Raw genomic sequence first — 20,840 nt, 5'->3', positions numbered from 1 at the left:
TCCTTTTATCTTGCTGCTTCTAAGATTCTCTCCTTCTGTTTCATCTTGGGGAATGTAATTATGATGTGCCTTGGTGTGTTCCTCCTTGGGTCCAGCTTCTTTGGGATTCTCTGAGCTTCCTGGACTTCCTGGAAGTCTATTTCCTTCGCCAGACTGGGGAAGTTCTCCTTCATTATTTGTTCAAATAAGTTTTCAATTTTTTGTTCTTCCTCTTCTCCTTCTGGCACCCCTATAATTCGGATGTTGGAACGTTTCAAGATGTCCTGGAGGTTCCTAAGCCTCTCCTCATTTTTTTGAATTCTTGTTTCTTCATTCTTTTCTGGTTGGATGTTTCTTTCTTCCTTCTGGTCCACACCATTGATTTGAGTCCCAGTTTCCTTCCCATCACTATTGGTTCCCTGTACATTTTCCTTTGTTTCTCTTAGCATAGGCTTCATTTTTTCATCTAGTTTTCGACCAAATTCAACCAATTCTGCGAGCGTCTTAATAACCAGTGTTTTGAACTGTGCATCTGATAGGTTGGCTATCTCTTCCTCACTTAGTTGTATTTTTTCTGGAGCTTTGAAGTGTTCTGTCATTTGGGCCTTTTTTTTTTTTTTTTTTTTGTCTTGGCGCATCTGTTACTTAAAGGGGCGGAGCCTTAGGTGTTCCTGGGGCGGGGCGGGGTAACACTGGTCACTGCACTGTGGCGCTGTTTGTGGGGGAGGGGCCCAGAGGGAGCAATGGCCCCCGCTCCACTGTCCACCGGATTTCAGTCACTCCCTCTGCCACCCACAACCAAACTGGGCCCCTCTGGTGCTGGCTCGTGAGTGGGTGGGCTTGTGCACACTCTAGGCCCCTGTGGGTCTCTCCAATGACCTCTCCTGTGAGGCTGGGAGTCTCTCCTGCTGCCGCCCCAACCCCCACGGGCGTTTTCAATCAGAGGTCTGAGGCTTTATTTCCCTCGCTGGAGCCCTGGGTTATGCGGTCTGCTTCACTCCCCGCCGTTCATCCTGGTTTATCTGTGCGCTAGTGTGGCGCCACGGGGTGCTACCCGCCGCTCTGCCTGCCCCGTTCTCCGCCACTCTGAGTCCGGCCCTCTGGGTTTATCTGTGCGCGAATGTGGGGCCGCAGGGTCTGCTAGTGGTCAGACTGCCTGCGCTGTTCATCCCACACTCCGCCAGTCTCGGTCCCGCCACGGCCACGCGAGTGCTCTCCGCCCTGCTGCCCGTCTCCGCCCCTCTTGCCAGTCTGGATGAATGTTTATTTTTTATCTACTTGGTGTCAGACTTCCTTGCCGTTCGATATTCTGTCAGTTCTGGTTGTGCGAGGAGGGGCAGTGTGTCTACCTATGCCGCCATCTTGGTTCTCCTCCCAGCTGTAATCTGACAGCTATAATCTAGCAACCATTTTCTGATACATCTCATTAAAGATTTACATATTGATTAAATACATAGTTTTGACCTATTGTAATCATAATACATAATTTTGTTTTACTTCCTTCACTTAGTACTATCTATGCAGAGCAAAACACCCTTTTCATATTTTTCCAATAGTAATATTTACTATTGTTTATCATGTTAGAGCATTGCATCATAATTTGGCAAGTCACTTCCTTGTTATATATTGAGTTTTCACTTTGTAGAAATGCTTTTATAAGTATAATTACATATTTTACCTTTTTTAAAATTTATTTTTTGAAATAAGTTTCTATAAGTGAGAATATCAGGTTAAAGGCATAAAGCTAGAACAGTGGCTGCTATAATACGAAGGTGACCTTTTCAGGCTATTTTAATTTTTAATCAACACTACTAACACCGCAAAGGGATTATGCAGATTTGAAACACCATCCATAAAGATTGAATGTACTACTTGGCTTCCCTGTACCTAGTATTGTCAATTAACATTGCTAATTTAATACTAGTCACTATTCATGAGGGGGAAAGTTGTATGATTTAAACAATTCACATAGAAGTTAACTGTTGTGTTTTTTGTTGTTTTTCGTTTTCCTTATTTTGACAGAAATTGTAAGAATGGTATAAAATTTTTTTTAAGATTATTTATTTATTTACTTATATTTAGACAGAGGGGAAGGGAGAGAGAAAGGGAGAGAATCATCAATGTGTGGTCGTCCCTTGCATGCCCCCTACTGGGGACTTGGCCTGCAACCCAGGCATGTGCTGTGACCTGGAACTGAACCAGCGACCCTTTGGTTTGCAGGCCGGCACTTATCCACTGAGCCACACCAGCCAGAGCAAAAAAAATTGGGGGGTCATTAAAGTATAAATTGCTGACATTCTGCCCTTTCAGTCCCAAATACAGGGTCTGGCAGAAGTAATGCGTGCTTGAGTGTGGTTGGTAGGGTAATAATATGGGTGTAATAATTTATAGTTTTAATTTGAACATTTCACCTAAAATGTCATACAGTGTGCTTGAGTGTGATATTGTTATGTTACAGAATTACATGCTTAAGATTTTGTAATAAAATATTTTGTAATAAAAAAGGGGCATTATTTATGCTGGTTCCTGTATATTAATGTGTATTTCTTTTATTTTTTTTTAAGATTTTATTTATTTAATTTTAGAGAGTGGGGAAGGGAAGGAGAAAGAGAGGGAGAGAAATATCAATATGCGAGAGAGAGATTGATCAGTTGCCTCCCTCAGGCCCCCAACCGGACTCCACCCACAACAAGGCATGTGTCCCAACTGGGAATTGAACCAATGATCTTTTGGTTTGTAGGACAGTGCCCAACCCGCTAAGCCAAACTGTCTAGGGCTTAACATGTATTTCTTATAAACAAGGAGATCTTCATACACAACCACAATACTATCAAAAATATTAGGAAATTAACATTGATACATAAAATTCTTCTACCCCATTCAAGTTTTGTCAAGTGTCCCAATAATGTCCTTGTAGCGGTAGGACCTATACTAATACCACATGTTGTGTGGTTGTTTTTCAGTCTCTGTTTTTCAGTCTGTAACAGTTCCTTAGTCATTTCTTGATTTTCATAACCTTGACATATTTAAAGATTACAAGCCATTTCTTTTGTAGGAGAAAAGATATCTGATATTTTATTAAATTCAGGTCATGTATTTTGGACAGCAGTGTCACAGAAGTGACGCTCATGTTCTGGTGGTACACTCTTTTGATTTGTCCCTTTGTTGGTGATGTTAATGTGTTGGTATTCCAGGCTTCTCCAATGACCAGAGGGTTTTTTTTTTCTGTTTTAATTAATTACCTTTGTAATTAATAAGTATTAGGGGAAGTATTATCATTACTATCATTATTTATTTTGATACTGAAGTTGCTCTAGCTTTGGCCAGAGGGAGCCCCTACAGGTTGGATCCTGTGTTTTTTGGCCTGTCCCCATCTTTCTTTTAATATTTCCTTGCTTTCTGGCCCAAGATATTCTAGAACCATCTTATTTACTTTGCCCCTGTCTAGAATCAACCATTTCTCCAAGGAACTCTAGTTTATTTCCGTGGAGTGTGGTATTTAGAAACTAAGGTCTGGTGCTAGATGTGCTGTTCATTGCTATTGAAATATAGCTACTCTCCAGGCCCTTTTCATAAACAGAGCTAGGAAGTATATGCGTAATGTAATTTTTATATACACTACTCATACATGTGTAAATATATAACCATGATTTTGCACCAGTATCTTTGATTCCAGTCTAACACCAAAGGGTTCATTTTAGGTTTCTCCCTTTCTATATTTGTAACTCCTTTCTCTGGCAGTGAGAAACCTGGCTTTAATTGTCCTCAGTATGTTTACTTATTTGATCTGTCCGTATCTTTTTCACTTTCTCCCACCCCTCCATTGTTGCCCTCCTATCCCACGCAGACTCTTACGCAACCCACCAGGTCACAACCCCTCTCCCTCCCTATGATCCAAATCCTATACACATCTTAAAGAAAAAAATGTATATCTCTCCCTTGCTTCCTCAGTTAAAGCTGCTAGAGGGCAGGCATTGTTTTGTGAACTTTGGTATCCTTTTCAGTACTAAACACAATAATCGCTTCTCACTTAAAAGATGATTGCATTGCACTATAGCTATGATCTTTTGGATGTGGGTCATTGAATCACAAGTTATGGAAGAGGTTACTCTTTGTTGTTCATTTTCTTAAAAGTATATTATAACTTAAATTTCCAAGTGAGTATTATATTTAAACTTAATTGATGATAGAGTTATTTCAAAAATGACTCCATTGTTGAAATACATTTTAGGAGCTCCTCTTTTGAAATTGCCTTTAGAAATGGCTTAGTAGCGATCTGAGAAAATCACTTTTAGTACTTTACATCACAGCTCTGTTAACCTAATGTTCACCAGTTTAGTCAGTTACCTTTATCAGATTCAGTTCTAGGAAACTTTACATCCACTTGTAAAGTAAAAATTTGCTATCACCAAACATGCGTTTTCAGAAACATGTGTTTGCTTTGAAGATAGTTTAAAATTTTAAATTGAAGTTAACATGAAGTCCTTTTAGAAAACAACTTTGAAAAACAAACATTTGTTTTAAAATGTTTATATCCCAAATTGTGTTTTATAGCCAGTATTTTCAGTAGATTCTAATTTTTTTCCTGCAAATGAAGAAGAAGGTCAGTATACTTACTGATCTGATTTTTTTAAAATTCTGTTTGAAGGTTTCTTGTTCTCCACAAGGTCTAAAGGTTTGGGTCCAGAATACTTCATACCTGTGTAGTCGGGCTGGGCAGGTCCTCTTTGTTAGTACTCAGATGAATGGCTGGATTCACGATGGAAACCTCCTCTGCCCATCATGCTGGGACTTCTGTGAGCTCTGTCCTCCAGAAACAGACCCTCCAGCTGCTAACCTGACCCGAGCTCTGCCACTGGGTAAGTAGTCTCTGGTTGGTGTAAAGGGAGAGACTCTTCTTATAAGATGTTGAAAATTCCCTTCAAGGAAGTTTTAAAACAGGTTGAGCATCTTCTCTTAACTTCAGTTTTATGGGAAGATCTCCTTCCCCCTACTGAATTTTAAAAAAATTTCCTCATTGGAGCAATATTTGTTAATCAGGTTATTTCAAAAATGACTCCATTGTTGAAATACAGTTTTGGAACTCCTCTTTTGAAATTGCCTTTAGAAATAGTTTAATAGCTGTCTAAGAAAATCAGTTTTAGTACTTTGCTTCACACGTATGCTAACCTAGTATTAACCTGCTTATTAGTCAACCACCTTTACCAGTCTCAGTTCTTAATAGTAGATTCCCTGTCACTCATAGCACGTCAATTTTCAGTACACACATTGCATCCCAGCCACTGACCTGTTTCGGCACAGAGGAGCCTGGTCCCCCAGCACTCCATGTTCAGAGGGCAATGCAGCCTCCTAGGTCTAGCTCAGTGGCATTCAGAGTTCATTGCTCTGAATTCTTTGTTGAGGATCTATACTCCCGCACAAGGACACAGGTCTACAGGAGCCACTGCTCCTTTAGCAAAAGCTCTCTGAGGTAGTGTGGAGCTAGCCTGCTCCTGTACTATGGAAATATTTCAGGTTGTAATGATGCGAAGCCTAGATAAGTTTTACGTCTTCCATCAGTTCCATGCCAGAGAGAATGCTTTGTGCCAGATAGGTTCAATGGAATCTGTTCAAAAACAAATTTCAAAGTCAAAATATTGAGTCCTCAGTTTTACATCCCCTCCATGTTAAACCTCTCATTTTTTTAATGGATACTACAGAATTCCTTAATCAAACTACTGTTCCAACATTCAATAGCCAAAACCACATTGCCATGACGACCCCCTGTGTTCCTTTCTCTCTCCATCTTGATTCTTTATACTTACTGATCCTCAGGCCACATTTTACTCCCTCCTGACAGTCACTGTTCTGATGTATGCCTTACCCAGCCAGTTTCTTCTCAATGTTTCCAATCAGTCCAGCCCATATCCCCAATCCCAAAGCAGCACTGACAGCTTTGATGCACTATATCTGACCCTGGTGGCGATCTCAGGCCTGCTATGTTAACTCTTCTGTGCAGTATTCCAGTGAATCAGCTGAGTTTTCTGCAGTTATAGCAGTAATGACACAATCAATTGTTTGAAATAATGTGAGATCTTAGGTCCCTTTGATGCGGTATATAGTATATGTAGTGTTAAATACTCTTAGTTAACTCTTGCTTTTCATGTGAAGTAGGTAGGATAACTTAATTTTATTGTTACTGTTAAATTGCTTTGGCTAAAATTAGCAGGCTGCTAGTCCACGAATAAGTTGTTCTGATGGAGTTTCCATCCTCAAGCCTAATCTCAGAGTTAACTATAAGAAACTATCAACATCTTACTGTCTAAGAGATGGTCAAGGATTAAGCCATTAGCAGTTACAGTTGAAATAAATAGAGAGTTACTCCAGCTGGTTCAGGGATAAAAGTCTTAGGAATATAGTAAAAGAATGTGTAGGAATGTGGAGAAAGCCAGACCAGGGCAAGGGGCTAGGAAATGATTAGTTCTTGCCCTTGGAGCATAACAAAGATAAATGAATCTGTGGAAAGGAGGTGGGAGGTAGAGATTGCACACCACCCTAACCCATTCTCCTCCGCCAACCTGCACCTCAGACTCTACTTCGACTTCACCTGCTCCTTCTTTTTCAGTCACCCCTCTGAAGTTATGGTGCTATGGTGTGATTTCTCTTCTCCCTGATAATTAGTTCTATAAGGAAGCATGCTCAAAAAAGCATTGTAATCTATAAATCATTACTACAATTTTGAAAAATATATAAAATATTATAAGAATAGATGTCTTTAGGCATTGCTTTTTAAACATTACAAGTATCTCTGTTGAAATTCTAAAACCCCTGACTTCCCATGTTTGTTAATGTGGGAAGAGAGCACACACTAGGCCCTTACTGAACTGTGTGCAGACTTTACATACGCTTTTTCTTTTCATAAATAGTTTTTTCTTCTTAATACAGTTTTTTTGGACTACGAAACTTGTAAAAGTAAGATTTGACTCTTTAAATGTACTTACATGAGAAATACTAATAATTAAATTCACCTACGATAAAGCTTATTAAATAATCATCCTAATCTATGTTTTTGGTTAAAATTTCCTTTTTTAATTATTATTTTTTATCTTTATTTTTTCCATTGCCATTTAGTTCCCTCTAATCTGTTTTGTGAATTAAACTTTTTTACATTTTTTAGTATACTTTTAAAACACTGAAACTGCTAATATTCTAGAGGAAGTGTAAAGAAGATATTTCTTTCCCCAGATTCTTCTGATTTTTGTTACTGTTGATTGCAGGTTCACATAGCTTTTTCTGGCGTTTATAATTTCTTCGCAATGTAAATCTCATCTTTGTTCCTTTTCCCTGGTCATCAGTTCTACATGCTAGAGTATGATTAGATAGTTGTTCTGTTTTGCCTAAGATAATGAATATGACAGATTTATTTCTAAATTCGTTCTGGTCTCTTCAGATAGTAGGGGTTATTTTAGTTTCCATTTATTGAATGCTAGCCAAGTGCTTTATGTCTGTATCATTGCATTTGATCATCACAAAACCTGATGAGGTAGGAATTATCATTTTATACACAAGAAAACTAAGTATAAAGATATTAAGTAATGTGTGTACTCTCATGGCTAATAAATAGCGAAATTCAGATCAAAACCCATATCTGATCTCCTCCAATTCATTTTGAAATACACTCTTTGAATCTTTTCTTTTTAGAGTACTGTCACAGGAAGGTCAGCATATTTTGAAGGATAACAAATGCTCCAGAGCTGCCATTAATGTTTTAATAGCTTGTTAAATTTTAGTGCCAACAGTAGATAAACAAGAACTAGTTCTCCTCCATTTCCTTCGAGGCCAAACTGAGAATCAGGAGATAAAAGGAGATGCCTGTGTTATTAGACTCCAGGTTCCATTCTCCGTTCTAGCCAAGACCGCTCTCCCTGATGCTCTAGGCCAGAACTTTATCTAGTAGAACGTTCTGGGGTGATGGAAATGTGCTGTAATCTACATTGCCCAATACAATAGTCATTAGCTACATGTGACTGTTGAATGTGTGAAATGTGGCTAGTGTGACTGAGGAACTAAATATTTTATTTCATTTTACTTAATTTAAATTTAAGTAGCACATACAGCTAGTGGTTGCCATATTGGACAGTGCAGTGCTAGGTCAGAGTTTCTCGAACTTTTGCACGCATCCGAATCGTGTTAAAACACATGTGGCCAAGCCTCATCTCCAGAGTTTCTGATCTGGGTCAGAGCACGAAAATTTGCATTTTCAACAAGTTTCCAGATGATGCTGATGTTGTTGATCCAAGGATCACACTTTCAGAAGGACTATTCTTGGCTAAGTGGGATTTTTCTAAAATTTAACAATTACCAGCTGATTCCACTGGGAAAGAGTAGAAGTTACTTCATGGTTTACATGTAGTGAAATAATTTTTTAAAATACTTATACCATACTATATAGTGCTCAGAAGAACAGGCTGCAGTGCCTTAACGTTATCATTCTACACATTCTGTAGCTGAAGACCAGCCCTATATTCCTTACCTTTTAAGCAAGTCAGACTTGAAGCTTGGTTAGTTCTTTATTGGTCAAAGTATTAGAAAGCACAGCTCACCCTCAGGTAAAGTCAGGTTGACCTGGTCTCTTGGCTGCTATAAAAATGTTTTCCATCCTGAGAGTTGTTTTGGGAAATAGTTTTAGCTGGGAGAGAGCTCATGGCTAGGTTAAAATATACTAGTGCCCAAAGCCCATAGAATCTTCTACTGTTTCCAGATTAAGCCTGGATGAGGATAGATGGGTAGTTATTTAGAGCTCAGGGAGCATATGCCCTGGTTTGTCTGGGACAGTCCATATGCCTTTTGTCTTGGTATAATTGATAATAGCATTCCCTGTGTTAAAATTATCAAAGAGAACAATTTAGTTTATCTAAGCAAATTTTATTTCACACTTCATGAAGGGGGCAGTCTGCACTCTCAAGAGTCCAGAAAACTGCAAAATAAGGGAAAAGGGCTGCAAGCAGGAAACAAGGAAGAAGCACTTGGCTTAAGTTGATTGGCCAGGGTTGTGTATCTGACCTTATTTGGAAAGATCAAACAACAAGGAAGTAAGTATAGAACCCTGAGTTGTCTTACTGGTTGGTGATTGGCTGACTGGTTATACTGTGTTTCTGGTCAAGCTCACGATTTTATCTTAAGTTTCAGTTTGCTGATGTGGCACCATCTTGGAACTAACAATTTATTTCAACACTTGTCTCAAAATGTCCTGATTTGGGATGATAAATTATATGGTTGCCATCAAAAAAGGGACAAGGAAGAAGAGAAGAGAGTTCTAATTCCCATGTCAGAATAGCCAAGATATTAATTTACTTTCCTATGTAGCATCTTTTTTTTTAATCCTCACCCAAGATTATGTTCTTACTGATTTTAGAGAGAGAGAACGAAGGGTGGGGGATAGAGAGAGAGAGAGATACGCTGATGTAAGAGAGAAGCATCAATATGTGCCCCAACCTGGGATTGAATCCACAACCTAGGTATGTGCCCTGACGGGGAATCCAACCCATGACCTTTTGGTGTAGGGACGACGCTCCAACCAACTGAGTCACCCACCCAGGGCCCTGTGTAGCATCTTTAATTTTGCTGGGATACTAGCCAAAAACACTTATTTCTTTTCTTGGGTGCTATTTTTTAACCTTGATATGGTAGGTACATCTTTTCTTTCAGCATAAATATTTTGTTCTTTTACCAAAAATGCAAAAAAAATGACTTTACATATCTGGGCTTTAGGAAGTCATTGATTCTGCTCTCCAAGGTGGTCCTTGTTCACCTTTTAATAATCATCTGTATTCACCTGTCACTATTTAATTGATATGATGTATTCCAAAAATGTCTATAGAAAATCAATTTTTTGTTTTCAACCCTAGGTCTGTGTTCCTGTTCCTCTAGCCTGGCGGTCACCTTCTGGCTGCTGCTAGGCAATCTGTTTCCTCTGCTGGCTGGATTTCTTCTGTGTGTATGGCACTAGGAATGGAAAAGAAAATTCTCAAGGCATTCCTTTGTGTCAGGTTCCTCTGAACAAAGCACAAAATCTGGGCGAGAATCAGCCTATGCAGATGGCAGAAGTGTCATTCTTGACTTTGGCTTGAAAGCGTTGACCACAATCAGACCTGGAAGCAGAGCTTTACAGCACTCACTCTTCATCAGCATCCCCGCAGCCTCGGCGTGGACAAGCAGAAGGAATTCCAAGTCATCAAGTCTCCTTATTTTTCAGGATACATAACCTTCCTGAAATTTTCTTTTGAAATGGGATATTGGTGAAATTATCAGAGTACATACCTCAGCATTCTCATTAACCTAAAATGATGGGAAAGTTCATCAATACTGCAATAATTTAAAGAACAGCAAAATTGTTAGTTGTGGATCCTGTCCCCAGAAGTATAAATTGTCCTTTGACTTAGAGAAAATAATTGAATTGAGGTTCTACATCACTGTTACACCTGTTTTGAATTTAATGGCTGTACATGGTACCCTTGAATCATTATTCTCGTTGTTCTAAAAATTCTTTTTTTAAAACTATGTTTTACTAAATCTTATGATTTAACCATGCTTGCCTTTTTAAAACTAGCTCTGTGGTTCAGTTCACTACTGAATCATTATGTATTGGTAGCCCTCTGCCAGCTGTATCTCTTACTCATTGATCTGCATAGCCCAGTTTCCTGTGGTCTTCTCCATTTGTCTAAATAATGACTTGAAAAGCTGTAGAAGCAGAGAAAGAAAAGTAATGTGCCATTGAAGACATGCAAACAGAAGAAAATATAAATGTATACTTTTCAGATAATAGTTACGACAACTATAATTTACAAAAATAGAAAAGAAATTCTGGTGTAGACACTTAAGCAGTTGTCTTCATGTGGGCTTAGGAATTGTTTCAGAAGAACCTCTGTCTGAAAATTATTTTATATAAAAGAAGAAAAATGTAACTCAAAACAAGATCATCTGAATTGTTTACCAGTAGCAAAGTATGGGTTTGGTGTGCGGCCTATCCAGTAGCGTCCACTTTCCCATATAACACACAGCTTAATCCTCAGAATTTGGAAGATAGCCTTTGCTTTCAAAGGAGGTGATGTCCTTTACCTCCTGCTTTTGACACTCCTATTACCATATAGATTCCGGTCCACAGAAGCAGTTCTGCTCTGGAGCTCCCCAACCCCACTTTACTAATTAAATTTTTTAATGATGAATGATGCCCAGTTTCTCTCTAAAGCTAATAAAGTCCTGTGGCATTATAAACACAGGCCTTGGACAAGCATTCATTCATTCATTCATTCATCCATTCATAAAGGGTTAGCCCTTTAATTCAGCTTATAGTTATCATGCACTCCGTATATGAAATTGTGCAAACAAGCAAGTAGCATAATTACTAAGGAGTACTTCCAGCTGACTGTTTGGCACTAGGGCCAAACAGCAACCCCAGTATAAAGGAAAGTTGCCTTTTGTAATACATACATTTTAAATATGTATTTAAGCATGTAGTTTTGAATTTAAGGTATTTGTCATTGTGGAAAGCTGAGGGTCTCTAGCATATCCACCTTCAGCTAGAGAGAAGCTAGGGGTGGAAGGTGTTGGGTCAGTGCTCCGTTCCCCGCCTATGTCCTGTACACCTTAAATCGAGCAAGGTCTGAGAAGAGTATAGAGTATATTTTTAAAGAAAATTATAGAAATCTAAACCTATATGCCTATTGCAATTATGAATCATCCTGCAAAGTTGTATAAAGAATTTCACCAAAAATACTATGGATTAAGAATACATTTGAGATTTACAACAATAGGTTTGATTATATTTTTGACTGTTGTGCAGTAATGCCATTTAGGTAGTATTGTTTCTGAGCATGGTGCTTTTTATACTTGAAATATATTTTTACTTTCTTTTTTATTGATACAATTATATTTGCACTAATGACTTTCTGGAGAAAATATTATAGATGACATTTTTTCTATATATATTTATTAAGCTTGGAATCTGGTAGCCTAGTGTTTTCTCTGCACAAATATAAAACTTGATAAAGTACGTGTTAACAAATCTTGAATTTCTGAGGGTAGCTAAATGTGCTGGTGTCTTCCTTTCTCTTCAAGTCTTAAAAGTGACTGCTTATCACTGATTTTCATAGTTTACTCATTGAAGACTTAGAAGGCCATTCATTGAACTTGTAAGAAATTATAAGAGGTACGTTTTAGTCACTTAGATTATGACAATATTCTAAAAAAGGAAGACTTAAAATCTGAAATTTCAATGCAGAAATAGTGGGCTAGGTTCAGTTTTGAACTGAAGAAATAAAAATGGCATCAATGTCAGTATTCTGTGGCAGGTTATGCCCTTCGTGTTAGCAAAACCAGTTCACTGAGAAAGAGACTGGGCAGACTGCAGCCATGGTAGAAGGGAGGTGGGGTAGGCAAGGGGCATGGGGAGCAGCCAATTTGGGGATAATAGATTAGAGTCCCTTTCTGACCCAGAAAGTGTCAAGTGCTCATAAAAACTGACTACCTCAGTTTTCAGTTCAGACTTAGGTTTATTTTGATAGTGTGAAGGTCCCAATCGTATCAAGTGACTTTGTCTCTCAGGTTTTCAAGAACAGAATTTATCGGAAGGAAGCAAAAGCCATGTCAGTAGACTTGAGCTGACAGCTTTAAAGAAACTGGCAAGCAGTTAAGGAAGTCCCTGTGTAAATCCCTCCAATATTCTCCTGAAAAACGTCCTTTTCCCTTACTTATTTCTTAAGGATAGTTATTTTTGTTAAGACCAAATAGACATTCTAAAAATATTATAAATTATGCTTAAAATTAGTTTCAGTCTAATAAGTTGATTTAGATTTTATCAATACTTGAAGATGAAACAAATTAATGAAGTTTAAATAGTTTTAGGAAGATATATAAATAAGTATACTAGAGTATTCTATAAAATTCAGTATCGATATTCTCTTTAGTATTAGAAGACTCACTGGTTGAAACCATCTGTAAAATGACCAGATGCTTTGTCAGAATCTTTCCAGCTCTAGTATTCTATGACTGATACTCATCCAGAATTGCTAGGTCACTGCTGGCTCCGGTCCACCTCTTCTTGGAGTGTGCCAGCTTGCACGTCACGTTCATTATAGCGTTGTGTGCGTCATGCCTTAGCACTGTCCATGCCCTTGGGAGCTGAATGAAGAGGGAGGAGTCTGGCTCTCAGGGCCTTGGAGCAGTCATGGCAGGAGGAGGCGGACTTCAGTCACAGCCCCACAGGCCCATTTTATAATGGGCTCCAGCCATTCGTGCCAGGTCCTTACTGCCCAGGAGGACTCACATTTTAATAAAGTCTGTGCTGCTCGTTCTGAAGAAAGAACTTACCTGAAGGGATGACTGTGTGTGTGTGTGTGTGTGTGATACATTTAGTCAGGGTTGGATAAGGAGTGGTTAATTATTATTGTCTTTTATGTTTACAATTTTAATAGTAAAATAGATTTAAAAACCAATCTTTATTTATGGTATTGAACGTTAAGTGTAATATATTCCTTAGGAAAACACAACTTTAATAAAAATGAAAACTAATCTGCATCTTGTCTTTACTTAACACTGTCAATGTTTAAAAACAAGGATGGGGAACTCAAACAGCCATGCATTCTGTTTGGGAAAGATGAGGTGTTCATTACAAAGCATAATTCAGTTTTTATTTTAACTAGAGTAAAATTGTTGTACTTAATGAAGATAGATGTTATGTAAAGCTACAGAGTAGCCTTCCTCAGATAGTTAAGCAGAAAAGAGAGCCAGCTGAAACAATTTAGGGCAGCCACCTCTGGCTGAAGATTATTCCAGTCCCTTTAGTTCTGTGCTGTGGATCAGGAGTTACATTGTATGACCAGCCCGGTGCATTCAAGTTCCACGCTGTATGTGGCAGCGGCAAGTAAATTGTGTCTGAAGTCTCAGAGAGTGATTCTTCCTCAGAACCTGAAAGTAGTTTGAGAGCATGTACCTTGGACCTGACTTCACCATGTGCACTAAGAGCCTTTCTGCCCTGTGGCACGGAGCCAAGCACTTTGGGAAATTGATTGAACATAGCCTGTGTGACCAGATTGCTGAGCTGAAATCTTTATGAGAAATTTTAATAATAATGTTTAGATTTTGTTGAGTTTTAAATATTTCACTATAAGGAGCTAAAGCTATGTACAACACATACTGTCAAGTACTTGAGTAAATCCAATATTATTTGCCCGTTGTAATGAGGATAAATGTCATACATTACCTATTTATATTAACTTCTAGTGTGTTCATAGAATACAGCTTATTTAGTAGGCGTAATTATGTAAACTAGTCTTTTGTCCACAACCTCTCTAGATTTGCTGAAAGGGCGGGGTTTATTTAAATCACTTTTGTTAGTGTTCAACCAGGTATTCATTCTTTAGTGTTTAAAGTAAATTGGGTATATTTGGAGGTAGTTGTCCAAATATATGTGATCTGATGTTCTAGTAGATGACCAGTGCCATTCCCATTGTATATGTATGGGAATGTTTTTCCTGCCTATAGACATTAGTGGACCGTAGATCCAACGCCAGTTTAACTCTTAATGCTGCCAACAGTCCATTCTTTCCGTTTCAACAGAAACAGTGACTCAACAACTTTTTGTCATTGTTCCATTTGAAAATATTCAGATCACAAAAGTAGGTTTACAGTTGTTCATATGGAAAAAGACATGAAGGTTATGATTATTACAATAGTTTTATCAACTCAAAAGAATGTTGCATGCAACTGTAAACCTACTTTTGCCACCCCTGTACAACTACCTGGCTTCCTCCCTCCTCGCACCCGTGTCTCCTAATGACATTTCAAGAGGGCTGCAGGTTGATGGGGAGAGCTTTCCCATGTGCTCACACACAGGCGTTCGTGAGTGTATACAGCAAAGGTTTTGTTCTGCTGTATCTGGCTGAGGATATGAAAATTTAATGTAAACAAAAGAATAGAGAAATGTTGCATGCCTCAGCACAGCTTGCCACCCCAGCCCCCAGAGTCCTGAATCACAATTGAGAGTAAATAAAACAGATATGCCACTATTTTTAAATGATTTGGTTAGTTGTGAAGCTTTCTTATTGCTAAGAAAATAAAATGTGAAAAATCTGCATTTCTTACAATAGGTCTGACAAAGGAGTAAAGAGAGAGCCACTAAGTACTGTATAGGTAGGTGTTCAATAGCCATTAGGGATGAGGATCATCATAATGGAGAGAAAAATGAAGAACTGAAATATTTGAGGAGAGTCAGCCCTCAGACTGACCGAGGTGAGTCAGTGGCTCTGCCATGCTGGGACTGTGCCCCAATCCCCTGCACCAGCAGTGTGCGCCAGGCCGCATCTCCACACACGGGGGTTCTCCATTTTCCTGTAACTTCTCTCGTAGCCATCCCAGCTGTCTTCCACCCCAGGCTGTGGCCACTCCTTTACCTGTCTCCCCATCCCCAGTTCAAAGCAACCCAGTTTTCTCAAGTGTACATACCTATCAATTTGGTGGCACTATCACCTGGGGGTGGGGGTTAGGTTTTATGTCTCCATCATTGCTCAAGGATTGATTTGGAGAGAAGGAGCCAGCAGCCCTCCCTAATTTACTAATTTGTCAGAAACTAGAAACTCCCCATCCTCTATAGTCTGCTTTTGTTGTTTTATGATTTTCATACCACGATTCACTTTCCAGGCTGGGAATGACAGTGCTTGGTGTGGCGTCCAGTGCACCGTGGCCCAGGAGGCATGGTGATGAAAATGCAAATTGGAGTCTGTTGAGAAACTATCATGGGTCAGGTCCAGGGTGGGCAGGCACTCACCTGGGCGTGGCCAGTAAGATGCTAAAAATAAGCCAAAAGCAGAGATGTAGGAACTATTATAGTCCAGAGGCAGAGGCAAATAGTGAAGGTGATTCTAAGTACAGGGGAGAATGAAAGTCTAGGAATTTGATACTAAGTAGTCAAAGATGAGGGAAACAGCCAGAGGAAAGCCCTGACTGGTGTGGCTTGGCTGGATGTCATCCTGCAAAGACTGGGGTGCTGGTTGGGGTGCCTATGAGAGGCAACCAGTCGATGTCTCTCTCATATGTCAATGTTTCTGTCCCTCTCCTCCTCCCTCTCTTCCCCTCTCTCTGAAAGTAAATAAGTAAAATCTTTTTTAAAAAGAATGTTAAAAAGAGAAAGAGCCAGAGGAATAAGAGTGCATGCATAATGACCAGCTGGATGGGGAGGGGCTGCCTTTGTTTTTGGCTCCCAGGTTTCAGTGCACTGAGAGTTCCTTCTGACACTTAGCACAATGTCAGAAGGAACTTAGAAGCCGAGATACGGAATCTAGCGATTTAACACTAAAAAAGTATTTTTGAGTGTTTACTATATTCAGTGTGTCTTTAGCACTCTTGTCAGGCATTCTACTCGGACATGGGAACACAAGAAATTGACAGACATGGTCCTTGTCCTGGAGCTAGTGAAGGAAGGGGACTGTTAAACAGACATACAGTAAAGCATAGACTTGAAATTGATGGGATAAAATATGTAGCATGCTGATAAGAAATAGTAGAGAGATCAAGGCTGAAGACAAATACTGAGGTGCCCAATAGAGTCAGGCTCTGAGAAAATAGAAGCTGGGACCAGAGCTGAGGGATGGACTGCCCCATCCACTGTAAGACAGGAAAGACCTGAAGAGAAGCAGGAACACGTTTGTCAGGTTTGGTGACTAGAAGACGAGTTTCTGGCTCTGGAAAGGAAGTCGTCATTGTCTGCAGTAGATGGGGTCTGAAATCTGAGGAGTATCAAAGGTTTGAGCTTCTGCAGAGAGAGATGTTTTAGTGGTGACTGTTCTGGGTTCATCTTTTTTCTAGAAGACAGTGTCCATAGAGGCAAATCTTCTTTTACTTCAAATAGTTTTTTTTTAATTTTATCTTTATTTATTGTTTTCAGTTTTCCTCTTTAGGAAAGCCAATAATGTATATGTTTGTCTTGTTACTCTACCTTGTTCTGTAATCCTTAATTCTTTATTTCATTGTCTTTCTCATTCTGGCCCACTATCTCCTTTATGGTGTTTTCAACAATGTCTATTGTTCCTTATGCTCCTTTCATTTTTGCTCTCTTTTCTGTGGCTTTGTGTTTCTGTGATTTTACTTTTCTGTAGTATACCTTTCCTTAGCCCACAGCTGCCTCTCAACATTCTTGAAGTTGATGATTAGACACTGGATTTCTGGGTATGGCTGCAGCTGCCTCCAGACACTTAGGTCTCCATCATCTTAGTTGCTAATAGTAACAGAAGCAGAAAGATGGCCTCTGATTAGCAGAACCTAATTTATGTCCAGAATCCTAGCTGCAGGGGAATTACAGAAATGTAGTTTTTAGCTTCACACACTCTACAAACACAAGGATGGAGGAATGGAGGTTGAGTGAGCTAGTCCACAGTATTTATCATAATCTTCTATGTTGTAAATACTTTTTATAAGTTTGTCATTTGTTAGAAATTTTACATTTTAAATAATTTCCTCTATAGTTTTTGTCTTTAGTATTGTGCTTAGAAGACCTTCTTTACCCCAATTATATACTTTCTTCACTTTAAAAGTGTAGGAAACCAGTTGGTTTGAATTTGGCGAATGTGACTCAGCCCTGTATTGAAAGCCGACAGGAACAAAGTGGTGGGCAGGATCCAGACCCTCAAACTGGTTTTCTCGTGGGAATCAGGCCTAGAAAATGTATCCAGACTGTTATGGCTTGTTCTTGCTAAAACTCTCTCACCCTGGTCTGAAACAGTAGATGTTTACTGCCTGTCTTCAAGGTAATTTTGAAAGCCTGTATGAACTTTCCCAAGGACGGAGCTAATCAGCTCGCCACCTTTCCCTTCTGCATTTGTTATTTTCGTTGCCTTGATTGTACCTGAAATATAGAAAATAACATTCTATGTAATAGATAATAAATCCTTCTTTGATATAAGACCTGAGAAAATCAATAAAAGCCTGTCCAGGCAAGGGTTGAGGCACTCTCCCCTTGAGAGAAGCGGCCGTAGGACTGTCATCTTAAAGAGAGTACCTGTACCATCCCTTTTTCTCCACAGGGCTATTGTAGTCTGTGTGCATTTGTTCTCATCTTCAGCCACACCCGCAGACTCTGCTGGCCAGAGTCGGCCACATAAAAGTTTGTTAAAATTTTTTTCTTTGGAAAATATTGAACACAAATAATTGAAATAATTCATAGCTCTAACACTCTTTTTTTTTAAAGATTTATTTATTTTTAGAAAGAGGGGAAGGGAGGGAGAAAGAGACAGAGAAACATCAATGTGTGGTTGCCTCTTGTGTGCCCCCAACTGGGGATGTGGCCTGCAACCCAGGCATGTGCCCTGCCTGGGAATTGAACTGGCAACCCTTTGCTTCTCAGTCTGGTGTTCAATCCACTGCACCACACCAGCTGGGGCCATAGCTCTACCACTCTTTAAAGAAGTAAAAGTGCTTCCACTTCCTCTGGCCCCTCCATTTCCATACCCCTAGAGGTGACCTAGAGGGTTTCAGTTTGGTACATATCCTTTAAGACTTTACTATATACACTACACATATCTTTGGTATCTTGCATTTTTGCTTATAGGTTCAGCACAATCATCCTTCCAGGTCAATAAACTTAGATTTACCTCATAGATTATAGTGACTTCATGATACTTTATTGTGCATATGGCATCATTTGTTTAGCCACTCCCTACCAATGGACAATTTATGTTATTTTCAGTCTAATTATTCACCTATATTTTATTCTTGTTATTTTAATTTTATATTTTATTCTTTAATACAGTGGAATTAATTTTGATGTTTGGCCTAAGGAATCCAACTTCATTTTTTTCAGGATTGATTGAAGTAATATATGTAAAACAGCTAGCACAGCGTCTGGCATGTAATAGCTCTTATTTTCACTGTTGTGTCATCCCCATGGCGATGTTGATGATGGTAGTGATGATGGTCCTCACTGCCTTACCATTCATTGTAAGTGAGGCATGCAAGAGGAAAAACAACATGAATAATAAAGCATACAATAAAAAGTTGTACACATGCACACATACACACTCACCCTCAGTTTGGGGGTTTTGTTCCCTGTAGTGCACTTTTCAGTAGGATATAGGGTGAGTATGAGGCATTATCAAACATTCGCAGAGCACACAGTCTAGATGACAAGATTAATATTCCTCTTCCCCAGGGCTCCAGATACACTGTTGCTCTCCTTTGTCACTCAGCCCCTCTGGGATGACTCTCCAGGGACTTAGTGCTTTGCTTTCCTAACCTTTATATATTTGTGCTTTTCTTAATTCTGTGCAGTTTTCTCTGGGTTTTGCTTTTCTCTTGATGCATTCTGTCTGTGTGTGTGCACCTTCTCTTTTGATGTCCTCCCTCACCCCAGCCCCCACCAATTCCAATTCCTGTCCTTGCTCATCCTTTCTTCCTGCAGGTCTCTGTGTGGGATCTTACTTTACCCAAGTAAGCTTACATAAGCTTTTACTTTCTAATATTTTCTCCCTTATTCTTTGTTGATTCTTATATAACCAAACAATCCCTTAATGTAGTTCCATTTAGAAGTCTAGTGCCCAAACTTGGTACCTATAGCTTATTCTTTCTGTCTCCTAGGTCTGATTTTCTGTCTTTCCCATGCTGGTTCTTCATACTCTCTCTGTCTCTCTCTGTCTCTTTTTCTCATTCTTTATCTCTCTCACACATCTTTGTCGCTCTTTCCTGCTTAATTCCCCACATACATTTTTTATCTTTCTCAAAAAATTAAAGTATTTAAAGATAATATATTTTAGGTACAAAATAGTTAAATTTAAACTATTTTAAATTTCTGTAATTTAAAATATATATTTCCAAAAAGGTTTTACATCTTGAATCCAAAAGTAATTATCATCTTTTTTATTTTAATCTAACATTATGGTTGTTAAGTATTTTTCTATGTTATTGGCAACCATGAGGATTCTCTGTTTTTGTCTTTGATTTCTTTTTAAATTTAAAAAAGGATTCAAAGGCGGAACTGAAGTCCAAATAGAAAGAGGACATTGCCTCAAGAACCAGAGAGGAGTTGGCTATCTGAGCCCTTTACTTAAAGGTGATCAAGAAAAAGGCAGTTAAAGACTCAACAAAGTGAGAGAAACCAGGTTCTAGAAATATTTCAGTTAATTAAATAAAAACAAGACAGGCCATTTAGTTTAACTTCCCCCATCATAGTTTATTCCCTGAGATTCCCAGTACAGAATTTCTAGAAATTAAGGCGAGTAGATAATGGCACTCTTAAGCTCCTGGACCATGCAGAAAGTTTCCAGAGAAGTATTTGAGAACTCAGAGACTTATCTGTCTTTGAATCCTGACTGGTGTTTCTCTGTTCTCAGAAATTCTCTTTGTTGTTATTCCTTGATCCACTTGTCAACATTGCCACTTTTCTTCCTGCTCCTCAGGGCTTCTGATCAAGCCACAGGGATTTAGGGGAAGGTGTTGGATGCCAGCGAACTAACTCATGTGCCTTGTGGATTACAATGTGTTAGATTCTGGTTTTGCTCAAGTACTGAGTATACGTTCATAACCACCAAAACATTTCAGTTTGGATACAAATGGGTACCTTATCAAGCAGGTAAAAGGACACAATACCTATTCTTCATTAAAACCTTTGTGTGGATGAGCCTAAAGAAACAATCAGGCCTAAATCAAAAGTAAGGGGAAGATTATTGGATATTTCCCTCTATGCAACTTAATTTTAAGGAAAGCATGTCTATGGCTGTTTCAATAAATGATGCTAAAGTTTCTCAGATCCCAGAATTCAAAGCATATTTATCAATGTATAATTCAGCTACTGCTTGGTTGAAATGGGCTTGTTTGGCTAGCCTGGGGAATGCTATCAT

General features: G+C 38.9%; 1 protein-coding gene across 2 annotated transcripts in view; it reads left to right on the top strand.

The window, feature by feature from the left end:
• Positions 1-13,527, top strand: part of LMLN (leishmanolysin like peptidase) — a 79,511-nt gene extending 65,984 nt beyond the window's left edge. The window contains exons 16-17 of one of the 2 annotated variants that reach the window (XM_024578072.4): positions 4,628-4,838; positions 9,867-13,527. In XM_024578072.4, coding sequence (XP_024433840.2) covers positions 4,628-4,838; positions 9,867-9,967 — 312 coding nt within the window. In that variant the 3' untranslated portion in view covers positions 9,968-13,527. Of the gene's footprint in view, positions 1-4,627; positions 4,839-9,866 lie in introns of those variants that run through there. The other variant, XM_045185936.2, reaches the window with a different exon arrangement.
• The last annotated feature ends 7,313 nt before the right edge of the window (positions 13,528-20,840 follow it).

The sequence above is a fragment of the Desmodus rotundus genome, chromosome 2, assembly GCF_022682495.2.
Source record: "Desmodus rotundus isolate HL8 chromosome 2, HLdesRot8A.1, whole genome shotgun sequence".
Taxonomy (NCBI): Eukaryota; Metazoa; Chordata; class Mammalia; order Chiroptera; family Phyllostomidae; genus Desmodus; species Desmodus rotundus.
The sequence above is the reverse complement of the archived record's forward strand: the minus strand, read 5'-3'. Positions and strand labels throughout refer to the sequence as shown.